The sequence below is a fragment of the Pristiophorus japonicus genome, chromosome 13 (assembly GCF_044704955.1).
Source record: "Pristiophorus japonicus isolate sPriJap1 chromosome 13, sPriJap1.hap1, whole genome shotgun sequence".
In the NCBI taxonomy this organism is placed as follows: domain Eukaryota; kingdom Metazoa; phylum Chordata; class Chondrichthyes; family Pristiophoridae; genus Pristiophorus; species Pristiophorus japonicus.
The window spans coordinates 80,659,985-80,674,888 of NC_091989.1; the positions used below are offsets into that span (position 1 = coordinate 80,659,985).

Here is a 14,904-nt window from a genome sequence, read left to right on the forward strand (position 1 = left end):
TCAGGGAGGGTCTTAAAGGAGGAGAGAGGGTTGGAGAGGTTGAGGGAGGGAATCCGAGAGCCTGATCCAATTATAAATAAACCTTCATTGATCTGTACCTTAAAGAACTGAAGTCTGGACAGGAGGTCAGTGATGTAACTGCCCAACGGTTTCAGTGAGGGGTAAGACTTCGCTGACCACATGGTGGGTACCTGAGAAATCAAACAACCGAGAAATGTCAGAGGAGAATTGTGGCACTCCATTATCCATTGCTGACTCTGTGGACCCCACTCTATCTCCATTATCCATTGCTGACACTGTGGACCCCACTCTGTCTCCATTATCCATTGCTGACTCTGTGGACCCCACTCTGTCTCCATTATCCATTGCTGACACTGTGGACCCCACTCTGTCTCCATTATCCATTGCTGACTCTGTGGACCCCACTCTGTCTCCATTATCCATTGCTGACACTGTGGGCCCTACACTGTCTCCATTATCCATTGCTGACACTGTGGGCCCCACACTGTCTCCATTATCCATTGCTGACACTGTGGACCCCACTCTGTCTCCATTATCCATTGCTGACACTGTGGACCCCACTCTGTCTCCATTATCCATTGCTGACTCTGTGGACCCCACTCTGTCTCCATTATCCATTGCTGACTCTGTGGACCCCACTCTGTCTCCATTATCCATTGCTGACACTTTGGGCCCTACACTGTCTCCATTATCCATTGCTGACACTGTGGACCCCACTCTGTCTCCATTATCCATTGCTGACTCTGTGGACCCCACTCTGTCTCCATTATCCATTGCTGACACTGTGGACCCCACTCTGTCTCCATTATCCACTGCTGACTCTGTGGACCCCACTCTGTCTCCATTATCCATTGCTGACTCTGTGGACCCCACTCTGTCTCCATTATCCATTGCTGACACTGTATACCCCACTCTGTCTCCATTATCCATTGCTGACATTGTGAACCCCACACTGTCTCTATTATCCATTGCTGACACCGTGGGCCCTACACTGTCTCCATTATCCATTGCTGACACTGTGGACCCCACTCTGTCTCCATTATCCATTACTGATACTGTGGACCCCACTCTGTCTCTATTATCTGTTGCTGACTCTGTGGACCCCATTCTGTCTCCATTATCCATTGCTGACACTGTGGACCCTACACTGTCTCCATTATCCATTGCTAACATTGTGAACCCCATACTGTCTCTATTATCCATTGCTGACACTGTGGACCCCACTCTGTCTCCATTATCCATTACTGACACTGTGGACCCCACTCTGTCTCCATTATCCATTGCTGACTCTGTGGACCCTACACTGTCTCCATTATCCATTGCTGACTCTGTGGACCCTACACTGTCTCCATTATCCATTGCTGACACTGTGGACTCCACTCTGTCTCCATTATCCATTGCTGACACTGTGGACTCCATTCTGTCTCCATTATCCATTGCTGACACTGTGGACCCTACACTGTCTCCATTATCCATTGCTGACACTGTGGACCCTACACTGTCTCCATTATCCATTGCTGACTCTGTGGACCACACTGTCTCCATTATCCATTGCTATAAAGTGCTTTGGGACATCTGGTGGTTGTGAAAGCGCTGTATAAATGTAAGTCTTTCTTTCTTATCAGATTTGTAAAGATTCACTTCAATTTCAATGTTTGTAGAGTGATAAATACACTCTCTTCCTTTTTATATACCTGTAGCAGCTCTTACTGTCTGTTTTTATACTTTTTGCTAGTTTCTAAAAAAATCCCAATTCTTTGGCCTACCACTAATCTTTGCCTTTGTTTTAATTTGATATCATCCTTAACTTCCTTAGTTAGCCACAGATGGTTCATCCTTCTCAGAGTCTTTCTTTCTCAGATGTGGAGGGATGTACAATGGGCGGCTGATCCGATATCACTCGTTTTACACACGCTCCCAAAATCCAAATGACCCCCAATAGATTATGAATCTCAAGATGACTTACTTTGCCTACAATTATACTGTTGAACATATCTTCTAGCTCACTGGACATGAGAATGAGCCCTCGAATGGCTTTGTTGATGTCTCGCAGGCTGGTTCTGATGCAGTATATCAGACGGTTAAAACGGAGCAGCTCCTGTATCAGTACTGTGTTCATTGACTCACTGTACTTGGTGGGGTATCTCGTCTGTGGGTTAAGCAGAAGTGTTAGTAGGCTACAACCAAACAAGCAATGTGAAAAGTAGAGAGAGGGCGTTAGGAAACCACAAGTACATCCGGTACTAACAACCTCCAGTCTCAGGAGGACATTCCCACTGGGACATTTCCAGCTCCCTCATCTCTCACTGGTTGAAATTCTAATCTGTGCTCATTTTCGTGAAACAGTGGGCGACGACAGGACATGATTCTCCTGACAATTATTGCTGGGTTGGGGGCAGTTCTGGGCTGTGGGCCGTAACCTACAGGAGCTAGGCTGGGATTGTCCAACCCAGGCACTGCCAGCAGAGGAGGCACTTGCTCCATCAACCCAAGCAAGGTCTGAAGCCAGAGCTGGAGCTCTCTGTGTTCTCCAGCTCCTTCATACACCGATTGTCACAAAGCACCGAAATGTGGTGAGGGTCAGCGAGGGTCAGTGAGGGTCAACGAGGGTCAGCGAGGATCAGTGAGGGTCAGCGAGGATCAGTAAGGGTCAGTGAGGGTCAGTAAGGGTCAGTGAGGGTCACGGTGGGTCTGAGGGTCAGTGAGGGGCAGGAAGGGTCCGTGAGGGTCAGCGAGGGTCAGTGATGGTCAGCGAGGGACAGTGAAGGTCAGGGAGGGTCAGTGAGGGTCACTGAGGGTCAGTGTGGGTCAGTGTGGGTCAGTGTGGGTCACTGAGGGTCACTGAGGGTCACGGTGGGTCTGAGGGTCAGTGAGGGTCAGGAAGGGTCAGGAAGGGTCAGTGAGGGTCAGTGAGGGTCAGCGAGAGTCAGTGATGGTCAGCGAGGGTCAGCGAGGGACAGTGAAGGTCAGGGAGGGTCAGTGAGGGTCACTGAGGGTCAGTGTGGGTCACTGAGGGTCAGGGTGGGTCTTGAGGGTCAGTGAGGGTCAGGAAGGGTCCGTGAGGGTCACTGAGGGTCAGCGAGGGTCAGAGAGGGACAGTGAAGGTCAGGGAGGGTCAGGGAGGGTCACGAGCGTCATCGAGGGTCAGGGAGGGTTACAAGGGTCAGCAAGGGTCAGGGAGGGTCAGCGATAGTCTCCGTTGGTTGATGATGAGGTGTTTAAAATGATGCAACAATTTGATATGGTAGATAGCGAGAAACTATTCCCTCTGGTGGCGGGGGGAGGGAGTCCAGACTAAGGGGGCAGAACCTTAAAGTTAGAGCCAGGCTGATCAGGGGTGATGTCAGGAAGTGCTTCTTCAGACAAAGGGCGGTGGGAATCTGGAACTCTCTCCCCCAAACACTGTTGAGGATGGGGGTCAATTGAAAATGTCAAAACTGAAGTGATACATTTTGTTAGGCAAAGGTATTCAGGGCTACGGAACCAAGGCGGGTAGATGGAGTTACTATACAGATCAACCTTCATCTCATTGAACGGCAGTGCAAATTCAACAACAACAAATTGTATTCATATAGCGTCTTTAACGTAGCAAAACATCACAAGGCACTTCATAGGAGTGTTATAGACACAATAATTTGACACCGAGCCACATAAGGAGAAATTATGGCAGAGTTGGGCAAAGAGGCAGGCTTTAAGGAGCATCTTGAAGAAGGAAAGAGAGGTAGAGAGGCGGAGAGATTTAGGCAGGGAGTTCCAGAGCTTGGGGCCTTGACAACAGAAGGCACAGCCACTGATGGTTGAGCGATTATAATCAGGGATGCTCAGGAGGGCAGAATTAGAGGAGCGCAGACATCTCGGGGGTTGTGGGGCTGGAGGAGATTACAGAGATAGGGAGGGGTGAGGCCATGGAGGGATTTGAAAATAAGGTGAGAATTTTTAAGTCAAGACGTTGCTTAACTGGGAGCCAATGTAGGTCAGCGAGCACAGAGGTGATGGGTGAGCGGGACTTGGTGCGAGTTAAGACACGGGCAGCCGAGTTTTGGATCACCTCTAGTTTACGTAGGGTAGAATGTGGGAGGTTGGCCAGGAATGCATTGGAATAGTCAAGTCTAGATGTAATGAAGGCATGGATGAGGGTTTCAGCAGCGGATGAGCTGAGGCAAGGGGTGGAGACGGGCAATGTTATGGAGGTGGGACTAGGCGGTCTTAGTTATGCTGCGGATATGTGGTCGGAAGCTTATTTCAGGATCAAATATGACAGCAAGATTATGAACAGTCTGGTTCAGCCTCAGACAGAAGTTGGGGAGAAGGATGGAGTCAGTGGCTAGGGAATGGAGATTGTGGCAAGGACAGAAAACAATGGCTTCGATCTTTCCAATATTCAATTGGAGAAAATTTCTGCTCAACCAGAATTGGATGTCGGACAAGCAGTCTGACAATTTAGAGACCGTGGAGGGGTCGAGTGAAGTGGTAGAAACATAGAAAATAGGTGCAGGAGTAGGCCCTTCGAGCCTGCACCACCATTCAATAAGATCATGGCTGATCATTCCCTCAGTATCCCTTTCCTGCTTTCTCTCCATACCCCCTGATCCCTTTAGCCGTAAAGGCCATATCTAACTCCCTCTTGAATATATCCAATGAACTGGCATCAACAGCTCTCTGTGGTAGATAATTCCACAGGTTAACAATTCTCTCAGTGAAGAAGCCTCTCCTCATCTCAGTCCTAAATGGCCTACCCCTTATCCTTAGACTGTGACCCCTGATTCTGGACTTCCCCAACATCGGAAACATTCTTCCTGCATCTAACCTGTCCAGTCCTGTCAGAATTTTATGTTTCTATGAGATCCCCTCTCATTCTTTTAAACTCCAGTGAATGCAGGCCCAGTCGATCCAGTCTCTCCTCATATGTCAGTCCTGCCATCCCGGCAATCAGTCTGGTGAACCTTTGCTGCACTCCCTCAATAGCAAGAACGTTCTTCCTCAGATTAGGAGACCAAAACTGAACACAATATTCCAGGTGAGGCCTCACCAAGGCCCTGTACAACTGCAGTAAGACTTCCCTGCTCCTATACTCAAATTCCCTAGCTATGAAGGCCAACATGCCATTTGCCTTCTTCACCGCCTGCTGTACCTGCATGCCAACTTTCAATGACTGATGTACCATGATACCTAGGTCTCGTTGCACCTCCCCTTTTCCTAATCTGTCGCCATTCAGATAATAATCTGCCTTCCTGTTTTTGCCACCAAAGTGGATAACCTCACATTTATCCACATAATACTGCATCTGCCATGCATTTGCCCACTCACCTAACCTGTCCAAGTCACCCTGCAGCCTCTTAGCATCTTCCTCAAAGCTCACACTGCCACCCAGTTTAGTGTCATCTGCAAACTTGGAGATATTACACTCAATTCCTTCATCTAAATCATTGATGTATATTGTAAATATCTGGGGTCCCAGCACTGAGCCCTGCGGCACCCCACTAGTCACTGCCTGTCATTCTGAAAAGGACCCGTTGTGATAGTCATCAGCGACATGTGGAAAAGTGGAAACTTACACTGTGTTTCCGGATGATGTCGCCACAGGGCAACATGTAGATGAGAAATAGGAGGGGACTAATGACAGATCTTTGGGGGACACCAGAGGTAACGATGCGGGGGCAGGAAGAGAAGCCGTTGCAGGTGATTCTCTGGCTACGATTAGATAGATAAGAATGGAACCAGGCGAGTGCAGTCCCACCCAGCTGGACGACGGTGGAGAGGCATTAGAGGAGGATGGAGTGGTCAACCGTGTCAAAGGCTGTAGACAGGTCCAGGAGGATGAGGAGGGATAATTTACCTTTGTCACAGTCACAAAGGATGTTATTTCTGACTTTGATGAGAGCCGACTCGGTACTGTGGTAGACGTGGAAACCGGATTGGACGGATTCAAACATGGAGTTGTGGGAAAGATGGGCACGGATTTGGGAGGCGACAACATGTTCAAGGACGTTGGAGAGGAAAGGGAGGTTGGAGATGGGGCAGTAGTTTGCAAGGACGGAGGAGGTCGAAGGTTTTTTTTTTGAGGAGAGGGGTGATGACGGCAGATTTGAGGGAGAGGGGGACAGTACCTGAGGAGAGAGAACCGTTAACAATGTCGGCTAACATGGGAGCCAGGAAAGGAAGTTGGGTGGTCAGCGGTTTAGTGGAATAGGGTCAAGGGAGCAGGAAGTGGGTCTCATGGACAGGATGTGCTCGGAAAGGTCATGAGGGGAGATCGGAGAGAAACTGGAGGAAGATGTGAGGTCAGGGCTAGGGCAGGAGGGGATCCTGAGAGGAAGTTTGGCCAGGTGGGCGAGGGGAAGGAAGGGAAGAGGCAGAGGCAGCCGAACAGATGGTCTCAATCTTAGAGACCTTTATTGTCGGAGGTGAGGGTGGAGACTGGGGAGAGAGGTTTAAAAAGACTATTAGCAGTGGAGAATAGAAGCCAGGGTTTATCTTTACATTCCAGAATGATTCTGGAATAGTGAGTGATTTTGGCAGACGAGGGCAGGACCCAATAATGCTTCATGTGGTCCAGCCAGATCTGACGGTGAATGGCTAAACCAGTTGTCCGCCATATCCATTCAAATCTGCGTCCCTTGGGCTTAAGGGAGCGAAGATCGGGACTGTAACCGGGGAAAGAGAGTGTAATTGTTTTAACAGGGCATCAATGGTGGTGATGAGGGTGTGGTTGAACAGATCGGTAGCTGCAGAAATGTCCTGGTGAATGGAGAGCCAAAGGCTGGACAGTTGGGAGTTGATAAGTGCAGTTGTAAGAGAGTCGGGAGAAAGTTTTTTCCAGGGACGGATACAGAAGGAGATAGGCTTGGGGGGTTGGGGTAAGGGGGATGTGGGTGGAGAGCGACACGAGGAAGTGGTCAGAAATGGTCTTATCTGTGATTGACACGATGGGAGTAGCGAGGCCACGAGAGATGGCAAGGTCGAGGGCTGGCCATGAATATGGGTTGGGGTGTTTATATGGAGGGAGAGATTGAGGGAGGATAGGTTCAAGGGACTGAATCGCCTGCTCCGATTCCGAAAAGCAACAGAGGGGAACGAGACTCCGGTAATGATCAGAAACGAGAGGATTGGAGATAATTGACAGAAATTGGTGGGAAAAAATAAACAACTAAAAATGGAGTGTTTATTTTACAACAGTTTCAAAATAAAAACTCTGGGTGAGGAAGTTGTGACTCTGTAATCACACAAGTTAGCAGGCTCACCCCGTGAGTGATGCCCCAACTCATTCACAGACTAAAAGAGGGTCAGTCGCAGGGTAATTACTGTCCGCTTTCCATGACACAGCACGATGAGGGTGACAGCGACTGAGGGAAGCTCTCTGAGCCATGAAATGATGCCGGGCTCAGAGGGGTGGTGGAGAAGGAGAAACGACACATCGAAAACTGCACTAACAGGGAACACGTAACGCATTAAGGTTTCTCTTTCGGTTCGGTGCCACGTTCAGTGCCACAATCTCAGGTTCTCCTGCTCAGATTCACCGCTATATTTGGACTGACCTCTGGAACCCGGGCAGGTCACCGAGAGGCTTACCGATCAGATTACCCCCGCCCCTGCACCGCTCACATGGCTGGAAGCTGCAAGGTGTGAGTGGCATTAGGAGGCCTGGCCTCGTTGCCTCCCTCAGTAATCAAACATCATCCTCGTCCCCCGCAAAGTCACTGCAGACATACAGTCTCACTTTTTTCACACCTGCCGGTCTTTTTTGCACAACAACAGAATTCAGGCCAGGCCGCTGATGTTATGTCTGTAACTCAGAGAGTTGTTAACCTGTGGAATTCTCTGCCGCAGAGAGTTGTTGATGTCAGTTCACTGGATATATTCAAGAGGGAGTTAGATATGGCCCTTACGGCTAAAGGGATCAAGGGGTATCGAGAGAAAGCAGGAAAGGGGTACTGAGGTGAATGATCAGCCATGATCTTATTGAATGGTGGTGCAGGCTCGAAGGGCCAAATGGCCTACTCCTGCACCTATTTTCTATGTTACTATGTAATACTTGCCACCAGAGGGCGTGACTGTTGGAGTTCTAATGGTTACCTGCACACATGTGCAGGGGCAATATCAAAGGTTGGCTGCCATGTTGTTTAGGCACTCTGGAATTGTAATAAAGAAGATTAAGGTCACACTAAGTTTAGCTCACAGTACTCAGCCTCGTGGAGTTCTTCTATACACAACAATTGGCGATGAGTAACAGAATACGAACCTACACGCAACCATGGCTGCCGTTGGAACATTAGAGAGATTCATAGAGGGTGATGATTGGGAAGCCTTCGTCAAGCGTCTCGGCCAGTACTTCGTGGCCAACGAGCTGGAAGGAGACACTAACATAGACCAGACACTGAAAACTGTGTCGATGCTCTCAGCCGGCTAATATTACCCACCACTGTGGTTGAAATGGCGCAGCCCGCAGACTTGCTACTGGTCATGGATGCTTTTGAGAGCGAGGGGTCACTCATCACAACTCGCCAGATCAGGACCTTGACCAACCAGGATCCTGTGCTATCATTAGTAAAGAGTTGCATCCTAAATGGAAACTGGTTGGCCGTTCCCAGGGAAATGCAAGATGAAATTAAGCCATTTCACCGACGCAAAGATGAAATATCTATCCAGTCGGATCGTCTCTTATGGGGTAATCGCATGGTTTTGCCAAAAAAAGGCAGGGAAACATTTATACGCAACCTACACAGTACCCACCCAGGCATCGTCATGCAGATCGCATATTTGGTGGCCCGGCATTGACTCGGACTTGGAGTCATGCGTGCATCAGTGCAACACTGTACTTGCTCGCAACTGAGCAATGCACCAAGGGAGGCTCCACTGAGTCTGTGGCCATGGCCCTCCAAACCATGGTCCAGGATCCACATAGATTTTGCCGGCCCCCTTTCTAAGAAAGATGTTTTTAGTAGTGGTGGACGCTTACTCCAAGTGGATTGAATGCATAATCATGTCATCCAACACGTCCACAGCCACCATTGAAAGCCTCCGGGCCATGTTCGGCACCCATGGCTTGCCCGACGTCCTTGTCAGCGACAGCGGACCATGTTTCACCAGCTCGGAATTCAACGAGTTTATGCCCTCAATGACATCAAGCATGTCAGGTCTGCTCCGTTTAAGCCCGTGTCTAATGGTCAAGTGGAGCGGGTAGTCCAAACAATCAAGCAGAGCAAGAAACACGTGTTATATATGCAAACTATAGATATACTCTCTTTGTAGTCACTGTATAGTTGCATAAGATGGAGACTTGTTTACCTGATGTACTATCAACAAGGTTTACACTGTGTATATAAATGCTGGCACCACTAGAGGGTGCAACTGGTGGAGACCGGGGTTTCCAGCCCTGGTGGCAGGGGCTGTATAAAAGGGGAGCCACCATGCGGCTGCCTCACTCTGGAGTTACGAATAAAGGACCAAGGTCACTACAGTTTGAGTACAACATATTGCCTCATGGAGTCATTCATAGACATAATAGACGGCTCCCTGAAGATCCGCTTACCTCGCATTCTGCTCAGCTACCGGACACGACCCCACTCGCTGACCAAGTTCCCCTGACAGAATTGTTAATGAAGAGAGCACTCAAAACCAGGCTCTCCCTAGTCCACCCAGATCTTAATGATCACGTGGAAACCCGGCGACACCGGCAGAACACGTACCACGATCGCGCGGCTGTTTCACATGACATTGATGTTAACGACCCTGTGTTTTTCCTGAATTACAGTCATGGTCCCAAGTGGGTTGCTGGCACTGTTTTGGCCAAGGAAGGGAATAGGGTATTTATAATCAAACTGTTAAATGGCCAAACCTGCAGAAAGCATTTAGATCAGACCAAATTGCGATTTACTGACAACCAGGAATGACTTCAAGAGGACATTACCATCGACGATCCACCAATACACACCCAACCAGCAATCGACCTCGCTGTCAATCATGAGGATGAACCCACCGTTCCTGATAGTACGGCCAGACCAGCCGCGCCGCAGTGCAGCAATGGTCCGGCCAACTCACACACACCAGGGTTTGAACTTAGATGATCAACCAGGGAGCGAAGGGCTCCGGATCGCCTCAACTTGTAAATAATTTGTACCGATGACTTGAGGGTGTGGGGGGGGGGGGGTGATGTTATGTATGTAACTATGTAATACTTGCCACCAGAGGGCGCAACTGTTGAAGTCCTAATGGTCACCTGCACACACGTGCAGGGCCAGTATAAAAGGTTGGCTGCCATGTTGTTTAGACACTCTGGAGTTGTAATAAAGAAGACTAAGGTCACACTGAGTTGAGCTCACAGTACTCAGCCTCATGGAGTTCTTCTATACACAACAGCCAATTCCATTTATTACAGCAAAAGCACGAAGCAAGAACGTGCAGCTCCAATGATGTGGGCTATTTCTCACCATTACATCCTCTGTAACAAAGTCAGGGGGTATTTTGGACAGGATGTCTGTTGCCAGTTCCTGCACAATCTCAGATGACGATCTATCTCCTCCATTTACCTAGAAGGGAGAAACAGTTTGTAATTTAAAACAAATAAATAAATAAATAAAGGAAGAAAGACTTGCATTTAGAGAAGCCTTTCATGACCACTGGATGTCTCAAAGCACTTTACAGCCAATGAAGTACTTTTGAAATGTAATCATTGTTGTAATGTGGGAAACACGGCAGCCAATTTGTGCACAGCAAGCTCCCACAAACAGTGATGTGATAATGGCCAGAAAATGGGGCCAAAATTGCCCCCTTCCTTAAGACCTCTTAACACCGAAAAATAGCCGCCGACTTTTCGTGTAATGGCCGCCATTATCAACATTCTGCTCCCGTGTTATCTCAGCGGTGACCTGCTCCCCTCCTCCCCCACTGCTCCGCTGCTGCCGATCGTGTTAAGTGCGTTATCAACGTGCGCACCGCCGATCTACCCTCTCCCCCCCGACGGCAAAATTCCCCTAGGAAAATCTTTGGCCCGCCCAACGGTGCCAAAACCTGTTTTTTCCCGGTGGTCCAGTGAGGCTCTGGCCTTCTGCAATGGCGGTGCGGCTTTCCTTAAAGGGGAGGGCGCACTGCTACTGCTGCCATGTTTTATTTTGTTGGCCGACTGCCAGGTTGGGCCGACAATTATTGCCCCTGGGTTCAGTTGGGCCCCCTCTTGTGTGCCAGGCCATTGGCCCAGTCGAAACCCTCCCTGGTGGCCCAGTGGACCAAAGTTAAAAAATCGCGGAGGCTCTCCCCTTTAAAGGTCACTCTGCACCGCCCCAACTTCCGCCCCTCAGGTGTTTCCACCGCTGCATAACCGCCCCCCTCGTGTAGTCACCGCCCACATTAAGAGCAACTTCCGGATCCAAATGACGAAAACAACAAAGAACGGAATTTCGCTCAAGAGGCGACATCAACCTCAAAGCATTGCACGTGCCCAGTTACAGGGCGGGGTGTAATTTCGGCCCCAATCTGTTTTAGTTACGTTGATTGAGGGATAAATATTGGCCCCAGGACACCGGGGATAACTCCCCTGGTCGTCTTTGAAATAGTGCCATGGGATCTATTACGTCCACCCGAGAGCGGACAGGACCTCGGTTTAATGTCTCATCTGAAAGACAAGACCTCCGACAGTGCAGCACTCCCTCAGCACTGCATCTGAGTGTCAGCCTAGATTTGGAGATTATTGCTAGAGCCCAGCATATAGTTACAGCGCTCCTATTATCTAGAACAGTCCAACACTCAAACCACCTGCACTAATCCCAAACAACACACCAAACGAGAAATGTGGCGATGTTAGATCCCTGCAAGCTGGCTGCTTGAGGTGTATTCCTGGACTGTGTACGCTCTGAGTATTACACTAACAACGTGTGCATTGTGTGACTTATGTAACTCAATCGAGCAGTTCAGATGACGCGTCAGTCAAAAGCCTGCTGCTCGAGTGGTTTGCAAATGCCCTATGACCTCGGAGACTGATTCACAATCGTTAACCATTTCTTTGTTATTTTATTACAGGTTTCCTTTCAAGAAATGAAAAGTGTGTATTTGTATCCCACTTTCAGGCGAGTACCTTCGGGTGTGTTGTGTATCCTGCAGGCTGGCAATTTCATACCGAGGTCTTTGATCAAAGGAAGAGAATCATTTGTTGCAAACAGGCTCCTTATAATTGGAGGCATTACCTGACAGCACCTTAATCACATGCTGTGTGATGGGGAAACCTGCATTAGCATAAGGCAGCAATGTCTCGTACTGCTCACCTCTCTGGGGAGTGTAGTCAGGATCCCATCAAAAACTTCCTGCGTTTCCTTTTGTTCCTTCGTGATATTTGCGTTTTCGTGCAATCCGAAGACCTGAACAGGAGGCGGGCAGGAGAAACTGACTGTTACTTTGTAATTTCAAGGAATACTTTTAAGAACATAAGAATTAGGAGCAGGAGTAGGCCATACAGCCCCTCGAGCCTGCTCCGCCATTCAATGAGATCATGGCTGATCATCGACCTCAACTCCACTTTCCCGCCCGACCTCCATATCCCTTGATTCCCTTAGAGTCCAAAAGTCTATCAATCTCGTACTTGAATATACTCAACGACTGAGCATCCACAGCCCTCTGAGAGAATTCCAAAGATCCACAATGTCTTGAGTGAAGAAATTTCTCTTCATCTCAGTCTTAAATGGCCGGCCCCTAATCCGGAGACTGTGGCCCCTAGTTCTAGATTCTTAGTTCTAAGAGAAACAACCTCTCAGCATTTACTCTATTAAGCCCTCTCATCCTAGGAATCAGTCTAGTGAACCTTTGTTGTACCGCCTCTAAGGCAAGTAAATCCTTCCTTAGATAAGGAGACCAAAACTGTGCGCAGTACTCCAGGTGTGGTCTCACTAAGGCTCTGTACAATTGTAGGAAGACTTCCTTACTATTATACTCCAACCCCCTTGCAATAAAGGACAACATTCCATTTGCCTTCCTAATTGATTGCTGTAGTTGCATGCTAGCATTCTGTGTTTTGTGTACAAGGACCCCCAGGTCCCATAATCCAGATTATGCTCATAATTGTACAAATTTAAAAACATCCACGAGATTCACAGTATGATTATATTTCGGGCATCACACTTTCAATATCAAGGCCTTGGAGAGGGTGCAGAAGAGATTTACCAGAATGGTAGCAGGGATAAGGGCCTTCAGTTACATGGAGAGACTGGAGAAGCTGGGGTTGTTCAGTTTCGAGGAGAGAAGGTTAAGAGCTTTGGGGAACGAGCGGGGGAGTGGAATTAATTGGACAGCTCTCTCAAAGAGCCGGCAGAGATACAATGGGCCAATTGGCCTCCTTCTGTGTTGTAAGGTTTTATTTTGGGAATTTTAACCCCCGAGCACAGGCAGGAGAGGGGCCAGGGTTTAAATTCTGTAAAAACTTGAAAACTGACCCCAACCCACCACGAATGCAGCCCCTTCTGGTTTAACCAGGGTGAATTGGGGAGGTCAGCTGCTCTCGAGAGGCGGGTCAGTAATTTAAATATGTTAATGAGGCTGCGTGCCTCAGATTTGATCAAACTTTTACAGTTAACAGACTGCGGGCTGAGTTTCCCAGGGCTCGGGAAACCCGGCAGCAGGAGGGGGGGCGCGAACAGCCGGACCCAACAGGTAAGTATTTTACAGCACAACTCGTGAGCCAGGAGGAACAGGAGTGCTTCCCCTCCACCTCCCCCAGTCCCACGCTAGCCTGCCGCGATCTCCCTCCACCCCAGTTCCACGCTAGCCTGCCGCGATCTCCCCCCACCCCAGTCCCACGCTAGCCTGCCCCGATCTCCCCCTACCCCAGTCCCACGCTAGCCTGCCGCGATCTCCCCCCACCCCATTCCCACGCTAGCCTGCCCCGATCTCCCCCCACCCCAGTCCCACGCTAGCCTGCCCCGATCTCCCCCTACCCCAGTCCCACGCTAGCCTGCCCCGATCTCCCCCCACCCCATTCCCACGCTAGCCTGCCCCGATCTCCCCCCACCCCAGTCCCACGCTAGCCTGCCCCGATCTCCCCCCACCCCAGTCCCACGCTAGCCTGCCCCGATCTCCCCCCACCCCATTCCCACGCTAGCCTGCCCCGATCTCCCCCCACCCCATTCCCACGCTAGCCTGCCCCGATCTCCCCCCACCCCAGTCCCACGCTAGCCTGCCCCGATCTCCCCCCACCCCATTCCCACGCTAGCCTGCCCCGATCTCCCCCCACCCCAGTCCCACGCTAGCCTGCCCCGATCTCCCCCTACCCCAGTCCCACGCTAGCCTGCCCCGATCTCCCCCCACCCCATTCCCACGCTAGCCTGCCATGATCTCCCCCCACCCCAGTCCCACGCTAGCCTGCCATGATCTCCCCCCACCCCAGTCCCACGCTAGCCTGCCACGATCTCCCCCCACCCCAGTCCCACGTTAGCCTGCCCCGATCTGCCTCCCCCACCACCCCCATCCCACGCTAGCCTGCTGCAATCTGCCTCCCCACACCACCCCCCCTCCCCGCTCCCTCTGACCCCACTCACCCTTGACCACACGATACGAAGCCACCATGATCTCCAGGCCAACCTGCAATCTCCTCATTGACAGGGGGGGCCCGAAATTCACCGTCTCCGAAGGGATGGCTACCGCGGGGTTTGGCGGTCGATCGGAAAACTCGATGGGCCGCTGTGATCGGGTACTTTTCCCTCCTTGAGCCATATTCAGCTCGGGGGGGATTTGAGCGTTCACTTCCGCCGGAAATGGCGCAGTGAAACCGCTGTAGAGGAGGGTTTCCGGCGGAGAGCTCTGCAGCGTTCGGGCCGCTGGAAAGAGACACCACAGCGACATTCACCGAGGAAAAGGTCGGACTTTTTCCGGCAGTGTCCCCGCGAGGTTTTCGATGCGGTGCTC

The 14,904-nt window shown here is 50.3% G+C and overlaps 1 protein-coding gene across 1 annotated transcript in view; it reads right to left on the bottom strand.

Moving 5' to 3' along the window:
* Positions 1-14,904, bottom strand: part of LOC139278130 (dynein axonemal heavy chain 3-like) — a 485,560-nt gene that overhangs the window by 21,107 nt on the left and 449,549 nt on the right. The window contains exons 61-64 of the mRNA XM_070896786.1: positions 12,276-12,368; positions 10,449-10,547; positions 1,988-2,170; positions 99-191 (exon numbers count right to left, since the gene is read on the bottom strand). Coding sequence (XP_070752887.1) covers positions 99-191; positions 1,988-2,170; positions 10,449-10,547; positions 12,276-12,368 — 468 coding nt within the window. The remainder of the gene's footprint in view (positions 1-98; positions 192-1,987; positions 2,171-10,448; positions 10,548-12,275; positions 12,369-14,904) is intronic.